Source organism: Lathyrus oleraceus, chromosome 5 (genome assembly GCF_024323335.1).
Source record: "Lathyrus oleraceus cultivar Zhongwan6 chromosome 5, CAAS_Psat_ZW6_1.0, whole genome shotgun sequence".
Lineage (NCBI taxonomy): Eukaryota > Viridiplantae > Streptophyta > Magnoliopsida > Fabales > Fabaceae > Lathyrus > Lathyrus oleraceus.
In genome coordinates, this window is record NC_066583.1 from 370225024 (window position 1) to 370251924 (window position 26901).

General features: G+C 36.3%; 1 protein-coding gene and 1 long non-coding RNA gene across 2 annotated transcripts; both read right to left on the reverse strand.

The window, feature by feature from the left end:
- Positions 1-202: 202 nt before the first annotated feature.
- LOC127084813 (uncharacterized) lies at positions 203-2508 on the reverse strand. The gene is made up of 2 exons (XR_007788799.1): positions 2251-2508; positions 203-468 (listed from the first exon to the last, which is right to left on the reverse strand). It is a non-coding gene; the product is annotated as an uncharacterized LOC127084813 (long non-coding RNA).
- A 1728-nt stretch (positions 2509-4236) lies between these two features.
- LOC127084814 (beta-1,2-xylosyltransferase) lies at positions 4237-9019 on the reverse strand. Its single transcript, XM_051025331.1, has 3 exons — positions 8275-9019; positions 5612-5761; positions 4237-5403 (listed from the first exon to the last, which is right to left on the reverse strand). Exons 1-3 carry the CDS (start codon positions 8926-8928, stop codon positions 4678-4680), a joined length of 1530 nt encoding a protein of 509 aa, XP_050881288.1. The 5' UTR covers positions 8929-9019; the 3' UTR covers positions 4237-4677.
- Positions 9020-26901: the final 17882 nt, after the last annotated feature.

Below are 26901 nucleotides of genomic sequence, written 5' to 3' on the forward strand. Positions count from 1 at the left end.
GAGATTGAATTGGCAAAGTTCAAGACCAATAGGGAAAATGAGTTTGAAATGTCAAACTTAGAAACTTGGCATACTTCCTAGGAATGGAAATTGTGAATATAAAGTGTGAAGTTTTCTTGCATCAGAAGAAATATGTAGAAAATATATTGGAGAAATTCAAGATAAGAAATTGCAACCCTACAATTAGTGTAACACCCACATATAATATATGTCTAAAATACATATTATACATTGTGTAATACTGGTACTAAAATACATAAGCGCCTAGTGGCAACAGCATACATATTACATGCCCAAAAAAACACTAAATATCACTAAATATACACAAATGTGCCCAAAATAAAACTAGGAACTAGATCATTGTAGAATGATCTCAAAATATCTACACGGCAGAAAAGTCATCCAAAACATCAAAAAAGCAAGGACATCATGATATCTTGTCCTTACCCTTCTCCTGATCGAAACTACCTGAAAAATAATCAACAACATGGGGTGAGATAATAATCTCAGTGGGTTCCCTATCTTATGGATCCACTCGTCTCTACAGGGTTTTCTAATCAATATCCAACTTAAGTCAACAAGGGATGGAAGAATTAAGTGATGGGTAAAAACCTCACAATGTATGGCAACATGCTCCTGAGTTCTCACAACTCAAAATAAATCACTATTCAGATTCACGAAACATCAATCCATGAGCGGACCTACGTCTAGGGCAAGCCCAGTTCATGCATGCTCGTATGATTCGACTTTCGCAGTGGATATCGGGTCCTCTATGAGTCTTAAGCTTAATCCAAGAGATCGTCACTCGTATGGGCCTCTAACCCACTTAGGGTATCTTTCACCGTATGGGCCTCTAACCCACTTTGGTGTCCACTTATCTCCCATGTCCGCCATGGTTAGGGCTCAAACCCAATTGAGACACGAATCATTGGAGTCACATCACATTGCTTACTCATCTAAGCATCTCAAATAGGGATGTACATCATCAAGGGTAAAACATTCTGAATGTGTGATTAATTCCATAAAACATAACTAGATTCATCAATCATTGGTGACTTCAGTCACCAATATACATGCAATAACAATGCATGTTCCATACAAAGCGTCTTACTCTCAACTATAGCAACCATTCATTTACGACCTTCACATAGGTATCGTATGAATAAATGTTGCTTTCTACTGTTATCTAATTTATATGTCTAACTTATAGCCTAAAATGATCCCTAGGTTAACTCGCTTGATTCAACATGTAATTTTCACATTTAACATTGATTCAACACAAGTATAAGATGACAAGGGATTAATAGTTGATGCAATGCATTTAGAAATATAAGAGAAATAAAATTTTAAATTTTAGGCATGAGTCAATCGATTGGTTTGGGAGGCCCAATCGATTGGTTTATCTCACAATTCCATTTTTCAAAGAAAACAAAGGATCAATTGATTAATGCTGAGTGTTAATCGATTGACAGCTGAACAAATTTCCAATTTTCGAAATCAGTAAGTTCATGCAATCGATTGAAGTCTAATGTCAATCGATTGGTTCCTACAAATTTTCATTTTCTTCAAAACAGAAAGAAAATACAATCGATTGATGTCGAGTGTCAATCGATTGGTTGTAGAAAAATTTCATTTTCTTAAGAATCAGAGGGTTCCACCAATCGATTGGCCTGGAAAGAAACCCAGAACCAATCGATTAATTCAAGTTATATTTTCAGAAAAACTCTTCTCTGAACTTCCTTTTTTTCCAAACCTGCATAAAATATTTGTTTCATTTCCAACAACCAATCTAGTAACACAATCATGGAAACATATAAACAACACCTTACCATAGATATAGATATATATATATATATATAGATATATATATATATATATATATATATATATATATATATATATATATATATATATATATATATATATATATAATATATATATATATATATATATATATATATATATATATATATATAATATATATATATATATATATATATATATATATATATATATATATATAATATATATATATATATATATATATATATATATATATATATATATATTCTTATTTTTCCCAAAACTCATGAACACAATCAAAACAACAACCACGTCATTATATCACAAGAATCCAACTAATACAAGAAACACATGTAGAAACATCATCATAATATCATCAATCATACTATCAATTTCATGGTTCATCAAACCTTAACTTCTAAATCTAAAGTTCTACCTAGAACCCACCTTAGAAATAGAAGAGGAGAAGTTGTTGAGGATGAGATGATGATATGAAGATGATGATGGTGATTCCAAGCTCTTGATTTCTCCAAGCTTTTCTTCTTCTTCTCACAAGTTCTCTATTTCCTTTCCATGTTCTCCTTAGACTTTCCAAGTCTTCTTTTCCCTCTGATAACTTCTACTAATAGCTAGATATTACAAGGCAAGTGGAACTATAACATGGGGTGGTGAATGAGTCATAGAGTTAGAAATAAGTGGCCATGAGTGGTCTTGGAAGGTAAATGGATAAGATTTGTGGATAGAAACAAATCTGATAGTAGAAACAAATATCCCAAGTATCACTAACCATAATATTTGTTCTACTAGAGCAATTGACCCATTATTAGTGTTACCAAAATGTCTCAATTAATAAAAGATCAGTCCCAAATAATATTAATTAAGTCAATCTGAATTCACTATTCACTCTGTTTATCCTAATTGATAACTTTTAGAGCACATAGGAACTTTGTTGATCTCAACTAATATGAATTTGAGTATTTAAGAAAATACGGGATATTACAATTACACCACTGAAAACAAACATCAAACTGAATAAGGAATCATATGATGAACTGATATATGGCACCTTATTATCCCTTCTGGTTCAATTGACCCTTACCATATTATTAACCTTCTGATGTTGTTGACCTTCAGATGACATTCTACCACCACCTCAACTATACGGTATGAGTGAGAAACATATGTTGCATATGATACCACTTCTTTCTGATAACCTCATGGGTAGTTAAACCCAGATGGTGAAGCTTTTGTTTTAGAAACGTGGATTGCACATTTTGCTCGTGGTGGGCTACTATAGATCTATTACTACTACTTGTTGGATCATGTCTTTTTTTTGTTTCACGACGTGTTGTTTCATGATCTACTGGTGTTATATTGTTACTTAGCCACTTGTTCATGACATATCATTGTATTATTACTTCGGTTCTATAGATGATTTGCTTGTTCATGATTTATTGTTGTATAATCTCAACATAACTTAACATCTTCACATAAAATAACATGACATAAACTTAAAAACATATAGGCATAACATAACATAAACTTAACAACATCTAGAAATAGAAAAACATAGCATAAATTAACAACATCCAGACATAGCACAAACTTAACATAAATCTAAAATAACATATTATCATAAACAATTGTGTTAGGGCGTTTTAGCATTTCTAGAATAACGTTTGTTGATCTTACAAGTGTCGCATCCACCTTGATTGATCCCTTAGTTTGTAACGATGAATTGTACTTTGCATAACTCATACATCATCCTCCGTCTTGATCTCAAACTTATTGAACTTTATCTTACTATCAAAATAAATCGTGGGTGAACGGTAAACAATTGTAACTAGTCTAAAATAAATTGTGGGTGAATGGTAAATAATTGTAACTAATCTTAAACAATTGTATATATAAAAGATTTGTAAGAGAGTTAAAATTAACATATTTAAAAACGTAGAGTGTCAAGTGCAAGTGCAACTATGGAGTGCCAAGTAAATTCCTTAAAAGTATTATATACAATCTATTTTACCATAAGAATTAGTATTGTTCCCTTACCTAACCCTTTCTTAAACTACTTTCTTTTCTAAAGTGTGAGTGTTTTGCACTTAACTTCCCTTACAGTCAACTATTATTAAATACTTCTCCCTCAATTTCTTTTTAAGTTTTGTTTTTTTACTTTTTACACATCATAATTATTGTTATTTTATAAACAATGATTATGTTTTTCCTACAATACCTTTATTTTTTTAATAATTTATTTAATTTTTTTCTCTCTATAATAATAAATGATTAGGAGTAATTTTGATAATACTATAATTAACTCTATATTGAACTTTGAAATGACACTTAAAAAAATAATTTTTTTTCTAAAAAGTGACACTTATAAAAGAATGGAGGGAGTAATTAACTGATAAATAGACTTTGGACTTTGTTCAATTAACATTAATTATAGTAACTAATTTCTATTTATACTTCTATTATCAATACAAATAATGTGTAACCTGTCTAAAGAGAGACATTACACAAAATTACAAATTCTACAGTTAAAAAATCAATTTACAACACATAAAATTTGGATCCCTCATCTGTGTATACAAAATGTAGATTCAACATCCCTCATCAATATGCTACATATATCACAAGAAAAGTTTAACCCTCTTCCAATGACACTGAATTCTGCAACCTTCAGTTGAACATGGACATGATAATGGTTACTATGTTAAACTAAATCCTATTTCTTCTTCAACAAGTTACCAACAATTCCATCAGTTCACTAACCAAATCAATCTGGCTTTAGCTATAAAAAGGTTAAAGATCGTTGACCATTCAACTACTCGAGCTCTGATATCGTCGGTTTCAAGTCCAAACCCAAAACACTCAACATCGAAGGCTTTTCATTATGCTGACCAGAGCATTGATTACAGTTTCGGTATTTGCATAGGACCCGTCAAGGTTAATTGCATGATACTCCAAGCCTTTCCACCGCGCAATGTACGCAAAATGTGGACGTCTGAACTGGCTGCTAATGATCTCTAGAATCACAGTTTTAGGCAATGCAGATACTATGTGAGTAAGACCAGCACCGTGAGCGCCAATGATCACTGATGCATCTTGAATAGCTTGTACCTGCTCTTTCATAGACATGTGTGCGAATAATCCGTTGACGAGGTTGATTTTACACCCTTTATAGTTAGGCGCCCAACTCTTCAAGGATTCAAATACCTCTGCCTCGTTCGTTAGTCTTGATTCAACTTTACCACCGTGACGTGGATGAGCTAAATAATCTTCGCGACGAACAAAGAGGATATTATGTCCTCCAGAGACTGGTTTTCTGACATGGTTTAAGTTTAATGGTAATCCAAATGCTGCTCTTATCATTTCTCCAAACTCGGAAAGACGTGCGGTTTTATGGTCATCAGGCTTTTGCCGCAGTTCTTGTGCGGGAGCTCCATCGCAAAATATATCTTCTGTTAGCCCTTTAAATAGGGCAGTCTCGTATCCCAAAGGCGAGAGAATAGCATGGCGAAAACAAACTGTTCCGCTGAAGTTTTTAGCATATCTGACGCTCGAGAATAACGCTTTCCATGTCTCTTCAAGTTGAGCCTGAAATTTATTGCAAGTAACTAATAAATTAACAAAGAGTTCAAATTCTGCAAAGGCAAACATAAAACTAACCTACAAATTAAAAGCATAAAAGTGATAAATGCATTTCAATTTTTGTTTTCATAATGAGAAAGTAAGCAAGCAAATTCATCAATCATCAGAAAGTTGAAATCAGGTGAAGCAGATTTACAAAACTGATCATGCATACCATACAGTGTCCATCTACAAAGACCAAATGAGGTCGATTAGGCAAGCCAGTAACTCTAGAAGAAACATATGCACTGTACCAGTCTGTAACAGTGTGAAAAAGATTTGCATATTCAAAGCGTGTCACCAGAAGTGTCGGTTCCTCAATCCACTGCAAATAGAAAACCTTGTGTCAAATGCACATAAAAGCAGAAGTTGTACAGAAAACAATATTAGTGTCAATTATATTTTGCAGTTAAACCTTAGTTATTTGAGAGAAATCTACAACAATAATCGAGCTATACCTCACTAAATGGGTCGATTACATGGATCAAACTATGTCATATTGTTCTATCAAAAATCATATTTCTATCCAATTCATTAATCTCGAGATCTTTCTTATTAGTTTTTTTAATAGTTTTTCTAGATACCACTAGCACTTTGACTATTCACCACCATCTGACCTACCCTCTTTACTACATAATCTACGGGTCTTCTCTCAACATGTTCAAACCACTTAAGTCTAGTTTCCACCATCTTTTCTATTATAGGTGTTACCCCAACACTCTCCCTAATACTATTATTTCTAATCATATATTGTCTAGTCTTAACACACACAACATCCTCATCTCAGCTACACTTAATTTATTTTAGTGTTAGTTCTTTACAACTGTCCGATAAAAAATTTCATTCAGTTTGAGCATGAAAATTCCAGTATTGGGCCTATCACATAAGACACCCGAGGTTCTCTTCCAATTTAACCACCCAGATTGAATTCCATGGTTTATGTCTTCTATTTCTCCATCGTTTTATATTATGCATTCAAGATATTTAAATTGTGTAATTTATGATCCAATATGATCTCCAACTTTCATATCTAAGTTAGAAACACTTTTCTTTTTGTTAAACTTACATTTACATATACACCGACTTATTCCTGCACGGGCGGAAGTCATATGCTTTTAAGACTCGTCTTCATCCTCTCATTTAACTTCTCCCCCGAAACCTCCCTCAAAGATCTGGTGATGGACAATTTATCTATTTTCATCCTTCAAATGTCACCACTATATCCGTGGAGCCACGTGTGGCTTCTTCTTTTTGCTTTAACCTTGACTCTTACATCCATAGTCAATACTTTATGTCAAAAGTCAAGCTTTCTCTAAATTTCATAACTATGATCTGATCCTACACTATTTACATCCACAATATTCTTTTTTTTCATTTCTTTTAAACAATACTCGTCACCCTATTTCTCGATCTAACTTTGTCGATGTACCAAAGTTTAAATCCAAAGTTGTCTAATTCTTTTGCATTTTGACTCATCCACTTACTTTCTTGTAGGCACATAAAATTGATCTTCCTCCTCACTATAGTGTCCACTATTTTTATAGACTTTCCTGTAAGAGTATCTATTATTCATGTTACATAACAAATTTTACTCTCATGAACTAACTTCACACTCGTTCACAAAAATGTGGACACCCTTATTTATTTTTCACTGCATTCAAGCGGCAATGCATCAGCCCTTGCATATTAAACATTGTACTTGAGATATACCACGTGCTGTTTCCATATCATAGACTTGGCACTCACATTAATATGGGTTTCATCCATATCATAGAGATTCCGCAAAATTTTACATTGGTTTTCGACTTACTAATGCGAACTTCTCCTTTTATCTAGGCTTGTAATCACTTATGCATAGCAAAGCTAACATAGACAGGATAGCAAATAAGCTAACAGCTGATTGAATTTGTAATGTTTAGTAAAATTAATGTTTGAACTAACTAATAAATTTAGAATGACAAAAAATAAATGTTACTAAAAAGTTATAAGTTACTAAAAATAAACTATAAACTTGTGAAAAAATGAATGTTACCAAACAAAACATTTTTAAGCCTATGTATGAACTTACAAACTATAAACTATAATCTGTAAGCTCAAAATAAGACATTACCAAAAAAAGCCTACAGTTTTGTTTAACAAAAGTAGCAAGTAACTTATAAGCTAAACTAATGGTTGATAACGTATAAGCTAAATGATTGAATTTCTAGTTTTTTTTATAAAACTAGCATTTTAATATTTTAATTAATTCATAAATGTAAAATGATATAAAAATATATATTTAATTAATGATTAATTTCTTTCAATTAAGATAAGTTAGGTTCGGTTGATATGATAAATGATAAACTTTAAACTATAAATTACTTGCTTTAACTTAAGAAAATAAGCTATAAACTCGTGAAAAATGACGATTATCAAATGGTTTTTAAGTTAATCATATTAACTTATAAGCCACTGCCATACACTAATTTTGAAATATGACCTTGCCAAAAAAACCTAAGTCCTACAATTAGAGAAACCCTGAATCAGGATTTTCATCCATACAATGGCATTGGCACTTGGCAGCACTTGCAATCCTTAGCTAAAGATCCGCACGGATGACATATCCGTGAGGATCAGGGTTGGAATCCTGGTGATAACATTCAACCTAGTAATACTGGTTTCGGTCAGTTGAACTAGGATTTATGTTTTGGTAATTAAGTTATTGAAGGTGGAGCATTTAATGTAACAGTGAAGTTTCTAATCAAACTCAAAATCCTAACCAAAAACTATAAACAAACAAATAACCAAAATCAAACAAAAATTAACAAATAGTCAAGAATTAATCTTCTTAAACCTCACCTGATCACAAGCAAATTCTTTCCTTCCAACAACCCGAATCTTGCTAATCAAATCACGCATAGTATGTCTCATAATCTCCCCTCTAGGAACATACCGATCCAAAAACTCACTATCAACCGCCAATTTCCTCTCATCTTCAAACCCTTCACCACCATCAACCTCAAACGCACCGTTTCGAAACACTGGTAACTCCTCCTCTTCACTTCTTCCAATAACATCAACCAAACTCTCCCCACCCTTCGCCATTTCAATCTTCTCCACCACCATCCTCACCCTCCCACCTTCACAAACCGAACTCCTCAAACTCTCACTGTACCAACACCTAAACCACCCACCTCCTTTGTCACCTGAAAAAACCTCAAGACGGCGCGTGAACCCATTTCCAAAATAGCCTTCGCAGGAGCGTGGAGGGACAAAAGTTGAATCTTTAGACCATGGTAAGTAAGAGGGGAGAATTGGCCATGGTTTTGAGAAATGGGTTTGTTTTATCTCTATAAAGGGTCGTTTAAAAGGTGGCTTTTTTGGGAAAGTGTTGTGGATGGGATTTGAAGAGATGAGAGAAGAGTTATGGTGATGGATGAAGTAGAGACAGAGATAGAAGGAGTTGAAGACGACGAGGAACAGTAGGATCCGAATCAGAACCCTTTTGTTCATCGCTTCTCTCTCTTCTCTCTCTGTGTTACTGTTGTGTGATGAGTGTTGTTGACAGAGTCGTAAGGAATGAAGTGGAAAAGAAGAATGTTTATAAAGTCTTTATTACATTTTGGAGTATAATAAATATGCTTAGATTAGTTTTAAGTTAACAAAATCTATATTTTCATATAGATTTCTCTAGTTTATTTTTCAATAACAGATGTTTATATATTATGAGAATTTATTGGAGAAATGAATGTTATCAAAATTAAAATATAAAAATAAATTAATAGAAAGAGTTTTATTTTATTTTATTTTTTTACATCATAGTCATACACATGCTTGACTCTAGTATGTCTCATATGTTTAACTTTCAGATCTCTAATTTCTTAATTACAAAATCTATATTACAAATTGCAACTACTTTAGGATTTATACACAAATCAAAATTTAAATATAAATGAAATTCAAATACAAATGTAAATTTAAATGCAAATGAAATTCAAAATTAAACTAATTTTAAATGTTGAATACATTCAACATCACTTCTTAATTCACATTCAAGATTAAAAATCAACAACACTAATGTCATCCCTCAAATTTACGATGTGTTCAGTTTTGATCGTCTTAGTCAGCGCGTCTGCTAGTTGTTTATGGATGCTGACATGAACAGTAGTACTCCATTTTGAACTTGATTGCACAAAAAAATAGTACTTAGTATCAATGTGCTTGTTTCTTCCATGCAACATTGGATTTTTCACAAGACTTATGGCATATTTGTTATCAATCATCAATCTAATTGGTTTGCTCACCTTGAACTTCAGTTCCTGCAGCAAATTCATCAATCAAACAATCCGACAAGCTGACAAAGCACCAACTATTTATTCAGCTTCACAAGTTGACAGAGCAACCACTGGTTGCTTCTTGGAACACCAAGAAATGTGAGCTCCTGGATACATAAACTTGTATCATATTGTGCTTCTTTTGTCCACTCTTTCCCCACACAAGTCAGAGTCTGAGTAGCATATCAGTTCAGCATCATCTGACACTCCAAATGAAAACAAAATTTCATGCCTCAGAGTCCCTTTTACATACCTCAGAATCTTGACTGCAACTTGATAATGTGACCACTTTGATTTACTTATAAATCTACTCATCATTCCAACTACATAACATATGGCAGGCTTGGTGTTACATAGATGTCTTAGAAATCAAACCAACTATTTGAAGGTTGTAACATCTACATCCTCACCACCAGCATCATAATCTAGCTTATGATTTGTCTCAATAGGTGTGACTGTTGACTTACAACTCATCAGCTCAAATCTCTTCAGCAACTCAAACTCATACTTAAATTGGTGAGCAATTATTCCCTTTTCAGAGTCTAAAATCTTCATTCCTATAAAATATACCATATTTCCAAGGTCAATCATATCAAATGCATTCATCAACACCTTTTTGAACTTGTTTATCTCAAAAGTATATCATTTACATAAAGACACACCAGAATCATGTTCCCATTAGAAGTTTCTTGCACATATACACCAAATTCAGTTTCACATTTTTTTAAATCCAAATGCTTGAAAAATGAACCAATTTTCAGATTTTAAGCCCTTGGAGCTTGCTTCAGTTCGTACAAGGCTTTATGCAACTTGTACATCATCCCTTCTTTGTTCTCTATCACAAATCCAGGAGGTTGTAACACATAAACTTCTTCTTGCAATGGACCATTTAGAAAAATTGACTTTACATCTAAATGTATCATAGGCCAATCCTTATTTGCAGCTATAGCAATAACCAAACTTATGGTTTCATGTTTAACTACATGCATAAACACTTCCAAGTAGTCTATACCAGACTTTTGTAGGAATCCTCTAGCTACTAACTTTGCTTTATGCTTGGAAATTGAACCATCTGTCTTCATATTTATCTTGAAAACCCATCTCACACTGATAGATTTTTTGTTCTAAGGTAGAACAATTAATTTGCATGTCTTGTTTCTTTCAATGGCCTCAAGATCTTCCTTCATGGAATTCACCCATAACTTATTCTTGAGAACCTCATTAATGTTGACAGGTTCATAGTCCACCATCATGGAACTCTGTATGACTCCCCTTTCATAGTCAATCTCAATATCATGTAACAACTCAAAATATGCAAGTCTCCTTGGTATTTTTCTAACTCTTTGTGGCCTCTAGAATGTGCAAGTTCACCTTCAGAAGCAGGGTCACCTTCAAAAGCAGGACCACCTTCAAAAGTTTCGCCTTCAGAGGCAGGATCAACTTCAGAGGTTGGATCACCTTTAGAGGTTTAATTATCTTCATAGTCGGATCCACCATCAGAGTCAGAGTCACCTTTTGAGTCAAAGTCATCTTTAGAGCCAGAATCGTCTTCGGAGTCAGAGTCATCTTCATATCCAGACTCACCTTCATAGTCAGAATCGCCTTCAAAGGCATAATCTCCTCCAAAGGCAGAATCTCCTTCAGAGACAAAATTATACTCTAGTGTTGACACTGCACTAGAGTTGGATTGAGACTTGCTCCAATCCTACGTTTTTTATTCTTTCACTATGACATCTCTGTTGACTTCAACTTTGTTGGTGATTGGGCAATAGAGCTTATAAGCCCTTGAGTCATACGGTGAACTGACTTGAGGTGTTTTGCTTTTAATCGCAATGTCGCGGATAGCAAGAGTCGCCACCGACTTTTCTTTTATCCAATAAGGAAAGGTGGAAAAGAACAGGAAAGACCTTACTTAGATTTTAGGTTCGGGAGGTACATTATACAAAGGGAAGGTGTTAGCACCCTTTGTATCCATGGTTATCCATGGGCTCTTAATTGCTTGATCACTTATGTTTGTCTGGAAAAAGTGGTTGTGAATTGTTTAGAAAATGTTTTGAAAAGAGAATTTAACTTTGTAATGATTCTTGTATGAATGTATACAAAGTGGTTATCTCGTTTAGTTTTGAAAGTTGTTTAGAAAAATATAACTCGGTAATGATTCTAGTATGAATGTATACCAAGTGGTGATTTTCTAAAAGATGTTTTGAAAGGTGTGGGGTGTGAAAAATGTTTTAGGTTGTGAGCCCGCAATTAAGAGTTATACCTACCCGAGGTCTTTATGGGCATTTCCTATCCTTATGAGGGTAAAACTGTCCTTACTATTAAGAAGTAAGTAGTTTTATCCTTTGGGTGTAAAAGGGTCATCGTAGGGTCATCGATTGGTCATTGAAGGCAACAGTTGTAAGGATACCTTAGCATTCGAAGGGACGATCATCATTTAACCGTAGGCTACACCGAAGGGTCATCGAGGGGCGAAATCATATATTCGAAGGCAACATCCGAGGGACTATGATTTATTTTATAGGGACATGATGATTTAACCGAAGGGTCTTTGCTAAGTGTATCCTCACATTCGCGGGACATGACCGTAATACCGTAATACCGTAAGGCAACAAAGAGAGGTCCAAGATCACATATTCAAAGGCCATTTTTTACAATCAATTATGTAATTAGGATGAATCTCCACATTAAAATTAATACATTAAAATCGATTAAGTAATTAAGTCCACATTAAAATCGATTAAGTAATCGGGATGAATCTCCACAAGGGTATCCCACAAATAAAGTGGAATACCTAGCCAGCTACCCTCTTCGGGAGTATGTGAGTCCTTACAATATTCAGCAAACAGGTCAGAATACCAAATCAGGGTGCAATCGAGGATTACACCGCAAAAGAAACACAGCAGTATGAATATCAGGCAAAATAATGCATGATTAACCTAGAACAGATCAGATAAGCATAAGACATAACAACCAAAATATTAGCGACTGTCACGTCGCCTCTGCCTCGCCTAGCGAAGGCCTAGCGAATACTCGCTACATGTTCGCTTAGCGATGTGCTAGCGAGCGGCTGCGGGTTTCGAATTTCAGAACAATACAATCTCAGCCTGCTGCACGCCCTGTTTGCAATTGAATTGCAACGTTGAATTGGCAGACCACCTTTGATATCGGATTGAGTTGGGAGGAGGTAACCTTTGTGCAGATGAGTTGCCTTCAGGGTTTCCTTCAGCGTTGCTCTGAATTCTCTCGGTTAGCCTCCAGGGTTCGCTTGCTACGCCAGGGTTTCTGTCCGTCCTCCTTCTCCTGTTTTCGTTCCGTTTTCGTTCTCCCTTTTTCTGACTGAAGTGGTGGTATTTATAATGCTCTTTTTGTGACCTAATGGGCTCAGAATGAAGCCCAGAATTTTCTGGTATTCACAAGCTTCGCTAAGCGAGCGTTGTAGCGAAGGGTTCGCTAGGCGAAGGATTTGCTCGCCTAGCGAGCATGACAGTTTGGGACATTTCCTCGGTTTGGCCACCTGTGAGCTGGGTCTTTGTTTCTTTAAGATCAATGCCTTGCAAAATGAGTTAGAGTGCCTTAGAAATGCCTTGTAATATCAACGGGGAAATTTTGGGGTATGACAGCTGCCCCTGTTTAATATTCTTGAACCGAGAGAGTTAGAATGGTATGTACGCCATTCGTGGTCTGGAGGTGGAAGAATATTAAACACTAGAATGCCCCAAAAATTTGCACTTGTTAATCAGAAGTTATCCCTGATGGGGATGGGCTTAAAGATGCCATCTAGGAAGTTTGATGATGAGAGCTTCAGAGTGCGTCGTACATTAGACGATATCTGAAAACATGGGTGTCATACCGGGTCATACGCTAGACTGTATAGTGAGTCATCCATTAGGTTGTCGACTTCGCTGGGGAGTCAAAGTGTGTTATACGCTGCTGGGGATAAGGGATCAGAATGAATCATACGCTAGATCGTATCTGAATAGCCGAATGAGTCCTCCATTACGCGGGTGATTTCACTGGGGATAGAAGATCAGACCGGATCGTATGCTAGATCGTATCTGAGTTGCAGAATGAGTTGTCCATTAGGCGGGTGACTTCACTGGGGATGAAAGATCAGAATGGATTATACACTAGATCGTATCTGAGTAGCAGAATGAGTTGTCCATTAGGCTGTATCTGAGATATAAGGGTCAGAATGGATCGTATGCTAGATCGTATCTGAGTAGCAGAATGAGTCGTCCGTTAGGCTGAATCTGATGATGAAAGGGGTAGTCGTACGCTAGACTACACTTCAGAAATGTACCGTACGCTAGGTAGCATCTGAGGGAATGAACATCCAAATGGGTCGTACGCTAGACCGTCTCTGAGCAGAATGAGCCGTCCGTTAGGCTGACTCTGATGATGAAAGGGGTAGTCGTACGCTAGACTACACTTCAGAAATGTACCGTACGCTAGGTAGCATCTGAGGGAATGAAGGTCTAACTGGGTCGTACGCTAGACCGTCTCTGGAGTGGTTAAAGGTCAAAAGGGATCGTACGTTAGATCGCATCTGAGTTGAAGGAGTCGTATGTTGAGCTGAATCAGAATGAACCGTACGCTAGGCTATATCTGATAGTATTTGTATATGTTGTATTTGCAATAAATGTCTGGGATGGGCTTATAGATGCCATCGTTAGGAGGATGTCAGAATGAATGTTGACATGGAGTATATCTGAAAGATGTAGTTGAATCCTGAATGTAATTGATAAAGATGTCCGTCTAAATGGATCTTTGTTTTGATGTATCAGGAGGATAATTAACCTGAAAAATAAAGTTAGCTTCATGCCATGTCATGATGCATGAGATGTTTTATGCTTCTGAAACTAAATGCGAACAATGTATGCATGCGTATGTTGTGAAATGATGTAATGAATGAATTATGCGTCTGAAATAAATGCGAACATTATATGCATGTATATGATGCGAAATGATGCATGAATGGATTATGTGTCTGAAACTTTTGCTGGGGAAAAGTAAATCCCCATATTCTGGTTGGAGATATTTGTATTGGTGGCCCTTTCTTAGCTAGAGATACTTGATTTCTGTCTGACGGTGGAAACGTTCAACAGAGCCCGGCTGGGGATAGAAGAGATGACTAGTCTGTCTGGTGATGCCGACCTCTTCTGGGAAATAGCTGGTTTTTGTTGGGGAAAGGATTTGTAACCGGACTTGTTGGAAAGCATGGTTAGACCTTATCCTCGACCCTGAAGTCTTTTGTAATTGCTATTTCCGTTTTATGCATGTATTTTGATAAACATCGATCATATTCAAATGCATATATTAATTCAAATTAAATCAATGGACGTTTACGCAAACAAAACAGAAAAAAATAAAACAAAAGCATCTTTTTGGAAATAAAATTGTATTGATTTTGAAAGAGGGCCTATAAACAGGCAATTTGAGCACAAGGAGACAGAAATCCTAGTAAGAGGAAATCGTCGAGACAACAAAGAAAAGCTATGAAGAAAAAGTCCTATTGATTTTAATTCTGCCACTGTCATTATGTCTTCAAGCCTCTCATCTCCTGCTGTCGGATAAAAGTGATTGGCTTGTTCAGTCCCTTTGATTTGGGTGAAGCTGACCGAGAACGGGACATAGTCATACGCTTTAATCCCTAATTTTTGCCTGGACCGTCTTATCAGGTTTTCAGTCCACCAGGATACCCTTTTTTGCCCAAGCCGCCTTTTCAGGTTTTCGACTTGCCGGGTGTACATGCGTAGTATTTTTTAACTATGTCCGTGTTCACGGGATGCGAGGATTCTTCGTCATCCATTGTAGCAAGTATCATGGCTCCACCAGAGAATACCTTCTTAACTACAAATGACCTTTCGTATGTGGGAGTCCGTTTGCCTCTAGAATCACCTTGTGGTAGAATGATACCCTTTATTACCAAGTCGCCACTTCGGAATTATGGCATTTTATTTTGAACTGCGTGCAGAATTCAGTAATCATCTTGTTGTTCAAATTAGCACCATTATCAGTGATAGCTCTTTCAGGAGACAGCAGGTTTCTCAAATGTATATTTGATAAGATCCATCTTAGAAATCAATAAGGTGGTATGATTCAACATCTACTGTCTTAGTCGGCGAGCAGCCCAAGCCAAAGCACGGCAAGCTTTCTCGAGCTGTGGGTATCTTGTTTCACAGTCGGTACCTTTTTGCTAAGGTGGTATATTGCATGCTCTTTTCGACCAGACTCGTCATGTTGCCCCAACGCGCACCCCATTGAATTTTCTAACGCGGTCAAATACATGATTAGAGGTCTTCCTTCAACTGGTGGTATCAGAATTGGAGGTTCTTGGAGATACTTCTTGATTTTGTCTCAGTAATTTGGAGATGGATTTGCAAGTAGCGGTCAAATGAGAGCTAAATTGGGCGACGTGGTCCAGATTTACGATTTCGATCGATGCCTCATGCGGCTGAATAGTCTTTTCTTCTGGCAAGCTCTCCAGATACTTCCCAATCTTCCTCACTTCCATCCTTGGCTTGGTAGATCGGATTTTCAAAGTCATAATGAACGGTAGCAGAATTACTATCAATAGGATCCAGAGTGGATATGGATCGGTAATTTGTTACGTGAGTGTGTGCAAGAAAACATAGCTTATTCGAAAGATTACAGGAAAGATAAAGAGCGCAATATTTGAATGCAAAAAGGTCCATTGATTTATTGAATATGAATATGCTTATGAAAATGACAAAACCCTTGAAAAATTAGCTATTGTTCCCCGGGCATAGACACAATGCCTTGAAACACTAAAATAGCAATAACAATTACTCCTGACTAAAGGAAATCAGGATAGTGTCTTCAGCCTTCCAATTGTCGAGTCCGTTACCAATTGTTGGGAGAATCCAGCTATCCAAGTCATAATCGTTATCAGTATCTTCCACAGCATTGACAGTCTCGTCATGATTTGGCAGAGGAGCAGTGATGACATCAGGAGTCTCCGGAGGATCAGAGGTAGCCGCCTGTATCTTTCCACTTCGAATTCCGCTTTCAACATGTTCACCAGTTAATATAAGTTCAGTGAAACCCGATGAGGAACTTCTCAATAGATGGCTGTAGAATGGGCCGGTCAGTGTGCTCATGAACATGTCCACTAATTCTTGATCAGTCATGGGGGGTTTGACTCTGCCAGCCAAATCTCTCCATTTTTGAGCATATTCTTTGAAGCTTTCTTTAGATCCCATAGTCATATTCTGCAACTGTAGCCGGGTAAGCGCTAGTTCAGAGTTATACTGGTAGTGCTTGTAGAAAGCTGTCGCTAAATCGGTCCAGGTGCGGATGTCAGAGCTCTCGAGCTGATAGTACCATTCTAACTGTGTGCCAGACAGACTCTCTTGGAAGAAATGGATCCATAGTTTCCTATTGGTGGTATATGGCTGAATCTTTCTCACATAAGCTCTCAGATGCATCTGAGGACAAGATGCCCCATCATACTTAGTGAAAGCGGGGACCTTGAATTTGCGGGGAATGACCACACCAGAGACCAGACCTTGGCTTTCGAAATCCAGACCGGGCGCCCTCTGACCTTCCATAGCTAGCATACGTTCTACCAACAACTTGTACTTATCATCTCTTGGAGAGTAATGTTCATTCTCATAATCTTCATCTTCGTCCTCAGGGTTGAAAGGATCAGCATTCTCATCTTCTGAACCTGTCCCCTCTTCTTGATCCTTCGGCATTCTGATCTTGATTCCTGTGGCCTGTCCTTTAAGCCTTCTTCCCGGGTTGATGTAACTTACAGGTTTCTTGTCTTTCTTCTGCTCGAGCAAGAGAGCCTTCAGTTCCTCTTGCCCCTTGGATAAGCTCAAGATCATCTCCTGGAATTGAGCGTTCTGAGCCTGGAGATCCTTGACAGTTTGTTCGAGGGCCATTTTCTGTTTAGAAGAAAACCGTGAGAACACTGATCCCTTTAGAGTACCTGTTATGCAATGTTATGCTATGCTATGCAATGTATGAAATGTTTTCAATGTTTAGAGTCTTTGAAATGGTTAGTACAATGCCATGAGGTTATGATGTTATGATGTTATGATGTTATGTAAATAACAAGCACAAGCAAGTCACACAACCATCATTCCTAAGTTTAAAGGCTTGCATGAGTTCCATAGGTAAGTACCCTCCCCACTGAAGTTTGGTTGGTTCAACCTGTCCTAGAATAGTAACCGGGTTCTAGAAGGATCTCAAATCATCGACCTTCCTTTAAGTCCACTTCAGTGCAACACCAAGTGGTTGACCGAAGCTTCCCTAAAGTCCAATCTCAAAGAGTGTAGTATCGAGTCTCAACCAATCCCAGTCGGAACCGAAGCCAGTTATCTCACTACTTTCTAATGGCTAGGATGAGTCAATTAGGGTTCTAAAGGTATGGTTAATGCTTTGATGACACCATGCGAATGCCAAATTTTTCCTCAAGTAAACATGAGGAACATCAGGACATCCAAAGTGTCACATTAACCGTAGCCATCATTTTAACCATTCCAGTATACGCCGGATAGTCGCGATGATCTATTGCTACTTACCTAAGGTACACTAGATCCGGGTGTAGGATCTTTCACTCAAGCATAAAGTACCCAAGCAATCCCTTAAAAGTAAATCAGACAATTTGAATAAGTGATCTTGTTTTTAAGGTAACCTCTCTTTTTAAGGTTCCCCAGCAGAGTCGCCAGTTCTGTCATACGGTGAACTGACTTGAGGTGTTTTGCTTTTAATCGCAATGTCGCGGATAGCAAGAGTCGCCACCGACTTTTCTTTTATCCAATAAGGAAAGGTGGAAAAGAACAGGAAAGACCTTACTTAGATTTTAGGTTCGGGAGGTACATTATACAAAGGGAAGGTGTTAGCACCCTTTGTATCCATGGTTATCCATGGGCTCTTAATTGCTTGATCACTTATGTTTGTCTGGAAAAAGTGGTTGTGAATTGTTTAGAAAATGTTTTGAAAAGAGAATTTAACTTTGTAATGATTCTTGTATGAATGTATACAAAGTGGTTATCTCGTTTAGTTTTGAAAGTTGTTTAGAAAAATATAACTCGGTAATGATTCTAGTATGAATGTATACCAAGTGGTGATTTTCTAAAAGATGTTTTGAAAGGTGTGGGGTGTGAAAAATGTTTTAGGTTGTGAGCCCGCAATTAAGAGTTATACCTACCTGAGGTCTTTATGGGCATTTCCTATACTTATGAGGGTAAAACTGTCCTTACTATTAAGAAGTAAGTAGTTTTATCCTTTGGATGTAAAAGGGTCATCGTAGGGTCATCGATTGGTCATTGAAGGCAACAGTTGTAAGGATACCTTAGCATTCGAAGGGACAATCATCATTTAACCGTAGGCTACACCGAAGGGTCATCGAGGGGCGAAATCATATATTCGAAGGCAACATCCGAGGGACTATGATTTATTTTATAGGGACATGATGACTTAACCGAAGGGTCTTTGCTAAGGGTATCCTCACATTCGCGGGACATGACCGTAATACCGTAAGGCAACAAAGAGAGGTCCAAGATCACATATTCAAAGGCCATTTTTTACAATCAATTATGTAATTAGGATGAATCTCCACATTAAAATTAATACATTAAAATCGATTAAGTAATTAAGTCCACATTAAAATCGATTAAGTAATCGGGATGAATCTCCACAAGGGTATCCCACAAATAAAGTGGAATACCTAGCCAGCTACCCTCTTCGGGAGTATGTGAGTCCTTACAATATTCAGCAAACAGGTCAGAATACCAAATCAGGGTGCAATCGAGGATTACACCGCAAAAGAAACACAACAGTATGAATATCAGGCAAAATAACGCATGATTAACCTAGAACAGATCAGATAAGCATAAGAAATAACAACCAAAATATTAGCGACTGTCACGTTCGCCTCTGCCTCGCCTAGCGAAGGCCTAGCGAATACTCGCTACATGTTCGCTTAGCGATGTGCTAGCGAGCGGCTGCGGGTTTCGAATTTCAGAACAATACAATCTCAGCCTGCTGCACGCCCTGTTTGCAATTGAATTGCAACGTTGAATTGGCAGACCACCTTTGATATCGAATTGAGTTGGGCGGAGGTAACCTTTGTGCAGATGAGTTGCCTTCAGGGTTTCCTTCAGGGTTGCTCTGAATTCTCTCGGTTAGCCTCCAGGGTTTGCTTGCTACGCCAGGGTTTCTGTCCGTCCTCCTTCTCCTGTTTTCGTTCCGTTTTCGTTCTCCCTTTTTCTGACTGAAGTGGTGGTATTTATAATGCTCTTTTTGTGACCTAATGGGCTCAAAATGAAGCCCAGAATTTTTTGGTATTCGCAAGCTTCGCTAGGCGAGCGTTGTAGCGAAGGGTTCGCTAGGCGAAGGATTTGCTCGCCTAGCGAGCATGACAGTTTGGGCCATTTCCTCGGTTTGGCCACCTGTGAGCTGGGTCTTTGTTTCTTTAAGATCAATGCCTTGCAAAATGAGTTAGAGTGCCTTAGAAATGCCTTGTAATATCAACGGGCAAATTTTGGGGTATGACACCTTGTAATGCGGTAACCTATAAATAACATGACTTTGCTTCAGTCATCCAATTTCCTCCTAGTAGCATATGGTATATGTTTGTAACATACATAACCAAACACATTGAAATGTTTGACAGTTTTCTTTCTTCCAGTCCACTTCTCAATAGGAACTACTTCCTTTAATTTCTTTATTGGACATCTGTTGAGCACATATCCTGATGTGGCAATTGATTCACCCCGCAATTGCTTAGGTAGATTCTTCTTCTTTAGCATGCTCCTTGTAATGTCAAGTAGAGTTTTATTTCTCCTTTCAAGATGACCATTATGTTGTGGAGTGTATGAAGCAGTCACCTCATGCTCAATGCCATGTTCTTCAAAGAACTTCTTGAACTCTATTGAATTGAACTCACCTCCACCATCGGTTCTGAGGACCTTTAATCTTTGTCCACTTTGATTTTCATCCTTCACTTTGAACTTCTTGAACTCAGAAAACACCTCATGTTTGAAATTTATGAGTGCTACCCATATCAATATTGTGAAATCATCCATGAATGACACAAAATACTTATTCCCTCCAAGTAAAAGTACCCCAAATGGACCACATACATCAGAATGCACCACACCCAAAACATGAGTTGCTCTTAGAGGAATTTCTGATGAGAATGGAAATCTTGGTTGCTTTCCTCTCATGCATAAATCATATGATTTCTCTGGTGCCAAAACTTTAGTAATTCCATGTACCAGATTCTTTGAACTCAAATGCCCTAAGTTTATAAAATACAGATGCCCCAATCTCTTGTACCACGCCTCACTTTCTTCTTCAACACTTCTTTCACTAAGGTATTGAGTGCCTGTTATTGCAAAATTCACTTCGAATGTCCTATTTCTTCCAAGTTCAGATTGCATAATCAGCTTCTGATTACAGTCATATAATTTCAAGAGATTGTCCTTCATGGTTACTAAAGAACCTTTTTCAATCAGCTGACCTACACTCATCAGATTATTATTCATGCTAGAACATACCATAAATCTTTAATCAATACAGTTTTTCCATTGTTCAATTTCACTATGACATTTCAAATTCCTTTAGCATTCAGATACTCATCATCAACACATATGATCTTGGTCCTTTTACTATTGCCAAAATCAATCAGCCATTGCTTGTTTCCAGTTAGGTGATTTAAGTAGCCAATGTTCATATACCAAAAGTCTACAATTGATCCACCTGAATTCTCAAATGTCATCAATAACACAGGTTCATCATCAGAATCTCCTCTGGATATGTTGGCTTTTTCACCCTTGCTAACCTTGTTTGACCAACAATCAACAGTAAAATGGCCAAACTTGTTGCAACTATAACACTAAATCTTTATCTTATCAAACTTCACATTTCCCTTGTGAACATTGTTATGTTTATTCTCATGTGAATTGGAGAGTTATGACTTCTGAGCACCACCATCATTCTTTTCCTTGTTCTCTAGTCATGCTTGCTTCTGGTTCTTCTTGACAAAAGAAGCTTTTAGAGTCTGAGCTTTCAGAGTCTGTTTTGTCTCCTTTTCAGAATTTGTTTCGATCAAACACAACTTTTGTGCCTCTAAAATACTCTAAATCTCTTTAGTTATCATGGTGTTGGTGTCTTTATAGTGCTATATGGCTACAACTATGTAATCAAACTGATGAGTAAGTGATCTCAGTACCTTTTCAATGATTACTTGTTTAAAGAGTGTTTCTCCACGAGAATTCATCTCATTCGTGACCAATATCACTCTGGAGATGTACTCAGACACCTTCTCATAGTTCTTCATACTAATATTCTCATATTGCTTGCGTATAGACTGCAACTTTACTTTCTTTACTAATGCGTCACCATCATAGCACCACATAAGTGTATCCCATGTTGCCTTCGTCGTTGTTGAATCAACAATCTTCTCAAACACCTTCGTATCCATACACTGACGGATATATAACAATGCCTTTTGATCCTTCTTCCTCATTTCACGTTGTATATTTCTTTGCGCTTCTATTGCATTTTATGAAACTGACGTGTAATCGTCATTTACGAGATCAAGAACATCTTGAGCTCCAAACAACACGTGCATCTGAATCAACCACCGATTCCAATTCTTTTCGTCGAATACTGGAAGCTTTGTGTTCAAGCTACCATTTATGTCGTTCATCTTTGTTCTTGTGTAAATCACTAAGTTCTCACCAAGACTTGTGTTTCTTAAACCCTGAGAATCAAGGTTTGTGATTCTCTTTGATTTCGAACTTCAATTCAACGCGATTTTCAGAAACAGAATCAATTACACGCCTCACTACACTCATGTTTCTTGTGAATCAGAACTGAAGCTCTGGATACCAATTGTTGGAGTTCAATAATTAACCTCCATTTATGCATAAGAATTGAAGAAGATTAAAAAGAATTGCAGAGAGAAAAGAGAGAAAAATTATGTAACTAACTTTCAAAGCTATAATTTATTAATTACAAAATCTGTTACAAATTCAAATTCAAAATCTGTAACTACCTTCGAGTTTTATACAAAAATTCAAATTCAAATTTAAACAGAATTCAAATACAAATTCAAACTTAAATGAAAACTAAACTAAAAATTAAATCAATTTTGAATGTTGAATTACATTCAGCAAGTTAGGTTGGCAACATAACATTCTCTCGACAAATAGAAATATTGGGGTGAGGATAATTTCGGTAAAAAAACACATGGGATAACATGAGTAATGGTTTCTCGGCAAGTGTATTGATAGTGTCGCAGTAATAAAATAGTATTGAATCCACAAGGACTGCTATTTAACAAAGAAATGGTTGTGCAAGTATAAAAAGTAACAATTGGGAGGTTTTCAAGTTTGTAGTTGAATAAAAGAAGTGTTCTGACAATTTAGTGAAAGTGTGGTCAGGTTTTTCCTATAATCCATTATTTCTCCCTTGTTGATGTCTAATGCATTACATAAATCAAGCATCTTTATATTTCTACAACGAGTTAACAAGACCATTATATTCAATCCTTTGGTGTATAGCTCATTGATTCCTACTAGAGGTCTCATATCCTTATTCAACCGACGTAAGTGAAATCAGACGATGATACAATAAGTTAACTCTAAGTCCACTACTCGAGGTCTTAAATCTCGATTCAACTATCATAAGTATGATAACTGCCCTAGATCAGACGCATAGGCTAAGGGTCAATATTCCTTATACGTCCATAATCATATTAACAAAGTATCTCAAATAACGTGTTTCAAGTAAAAGAAGCAATTAAATAAAAATATAACTAAGATAATTCATGAATGTGAGTATGCGGTTCTGCCATTGTTGAAGGTGTGAAAGCTTGATTTTTATTCATGATAATGATGAAATTTGCAATTGAATTTGATGATGAAATTATTATGGATTCTGATGAAATAAGTGTTATATATATGGATGATTATGATAACATGATTCACTATTAATTTTGTGTTTGGATTAATTGATTTTGTGAGTGCAACTTCTCATTATATGTATTTTGTATGATGTCAAAACTACGATACTTTAGCGTTTATGTATATTAGAAGATATCCTCTGAGTCTTAATGTTCATCTTAGCATTAGGAAGCATAAAAACATTTTGGAAATGATTTAGAAAAGGTTAGAAATGCTTCTAAATGGAAAAAAATGTGTTTTTTATGCAAGACACAAGTTTATGTGTCGACACATACGTTGTATGAGTGAACACGTGTTATTAAGTTTTTAAGTCTGTAGCCTATGTTTATGCATGTGTCGACACATGCAGCATATAGGTTGACACACAGAAGAAAAAATTTATTATATGAGTCACACATGTAAGGTATGAGTCAACACATGTTGATGAGTTTTACAGCTTGTAGCGTCTGTTTGATGTGACGATTATGGATGGATTTTAGATCGACACCTAGAATAAAATTTTCATCTATGAGTCGACACATGAACTATACAGGTCGACGCATGCTTCGAATATATCAACACATGACTTACATAGATCGACACATGTGATGCATTTTCCCAAAAAATCATGATTTTTTCAAATCATTTGCATTCCTTTTGCCTCCAACTTGCATACATATAAATAATTCATACATGCATTATTTCACGTTGTTGAAAACCTGAAATATACAAAGGAAAATCGTATCATCTTCAATCTTTATTTGCATGTGTATAACAATTACACATAACCATTCTTGTTATGTTGCATCAAGGTTAAGAGTTGATAACGTCCAATTTAGGTTGATGTAACTGGTATAATTGGGTTGAGATTCTTTGGGGATTTACATCAGGAAAAACCAATTAGGGTTTGTCCTCCAAGATCAATGTAGATTTAGTGGGTTTCGCACAAGATTTTGCAATCGAATTCATTCGAGAGAAAGCTTCGAAGAACGATAGATTCAGTCGAAGGAGTAGCGATAACTGGAGGATCGTTTAGAAATCTTGGGTCACAATAATTCACAACTGGATTTAGCCGAATGAAAGCTTCGAAAAATGTTGGGTTTGGTCGAAGGAGTAGCGGTAACCAAAGGATCAATTGGGATTATTTGGTGCTTGATCGAGCTCAAGATCAAGGAAGAGAAAATGTTAGAATCAACATCAAACATATGGCATGTGGGGTTATATTGCTACATTTCTCTTGTAAAACTAATTTTGCAAAGTAAGACTGCTATCTCAATTCCATTTGAAATTGGGCACAGACGTAATCATAGAGAGGACGACTGGTGAACTACCTAAACAAATCCTTATGTAATCTCTCTCTCTCTATCTCTATCTCTTTTACTTTTCATTTCCAAATTGTTGAATTCGTAGATTGTGCGACCAATACATTTGGTTAAACTTTTGTTGATAACATTTTGAAAACGGTTTTGTTGTGTTGATTACAATCCATTAGATTTTAGTTATTTTTTCAAATCAACAAAATCATAGAAAATTCTAAACAAAATTGATTGCATGCAAGGTGTTCGATAATTTGCCTCAATTAAGTATTTGTGTATTTTGTCATTGGAAATAGCCTCCACCTTTAGCTATATCATTTAAACGGTTTTTTTAAACATATTGATTGATTTGTCTATCATTATTATCAATTTATTTTCATATGCATATATCTGAGCTTCTCGATAGCGGTTCGGTTTAGACGATTCGATCCGGGTCACTTCCACTAACCGTTAAAATTTTTAAAATAATTTTTGTAAAGTTTTTTAACTTAGGATCTATTCACCCCCCTCTAGATAAATCGCCTTCGTCTAACAAGTGATATCAATAGCTCCAGTTAATTTCGTGCTTCAATATTCGCTTATTAGAAAATGGCTATCAAACCTAAAAGGGCATACAATAGAGCTCCCATCTTTACTGGTGAAAACTATGACTATTGGAAATCTTGTACGCGTTTCCATATCAACTCGATTACTAATGGTGTATAGGACGTCATCACCAATGATCCTAATCAAATTACAATGACCGATTGTAAAGGTGTCGTCGTACCAGAACCGGAAGCACAATGAAATGATAATGATAGGAAATTATAGTCACATGATTGGAATGCACAAAATATTCCCATATATGCACTTGATGTTTCTGATTATTATCGTATTTCCCATTGTGAAACCACTAAAGATATGTGGGACGCACTATAAGTTACCCATGAGGGAACTAATGAAGTCAAACAATCTAGGATCAATACCTTAACTCAAGAGTTTGAACTATTTTACATGAAGAATGGTGAAACCATTGTTGATATGCAAAAGAGGTTCACACACCTTATAAATTGTCTAAATGCTCTAGGTAAGCATATTTCCAATAATATTGCTACTAATAAATTTTTGAGGTGTCTTAATAGGGAATGACAGCCTAAGGTCACCGCAATCAAAGAAGTGAATGATCTTAGAACACTTGATCTAACAACTTTACTTGGCAAGCTAGAAGAACATGAGCAAGAACTCACTTGCTTGGAAAAACATGAGAACAAGATAAAGAAGTATAAAGGCAAGGAAAAGGAGGTAGAAAATAAGTCTATTGTTATAAAGCGTTCAAGTTCAAAGTCCTCAACCAGTTAGCAAAGTGATTGTTAAACAAGTTGTCGCGGCTGGAAAAATGACAGAGTCGCCATCATCATTTATTTGTTCCTAAGGAACAGGGAAATAATGACGAAACCTACAAACTAAGAGTGAGATGCTAAGTTTGGGGGCCGGTTAAGTAAAGGGAAGGTGTTAGGCATCCCTTACCTCCATTGTATCTAATGGGATCCTCCTTTAATATTTTTAAGGTTAACGTGTATTCCTAAGGTATTTGCTTGATTACTGGTTGATTATTTAATTATTTATTTATTTACAGGAAGTATTTTATTTAAATAGATGAGAGGCCCAAAATGATTTTTCTATAACTGTACTCGCTAGAGTCTACGTACCTTCGCGTTAGGCAAAGGATCAAATTTCCGTAGTTCTTGTAGAAAAAGTTGTTTGTTGATTGTTTTTATTCCTTGAAAATTCTCACGCACCGGGGACGGAGAAGTGATTGATTTTAAGAAAATGCCTCAATACATTAGGGTAGAGGACTTACAATTTAAGTGTGTTTGAATTGATTTTATTCCTTAATTACTTTTTTGAAAACAATATAATATTTAATTT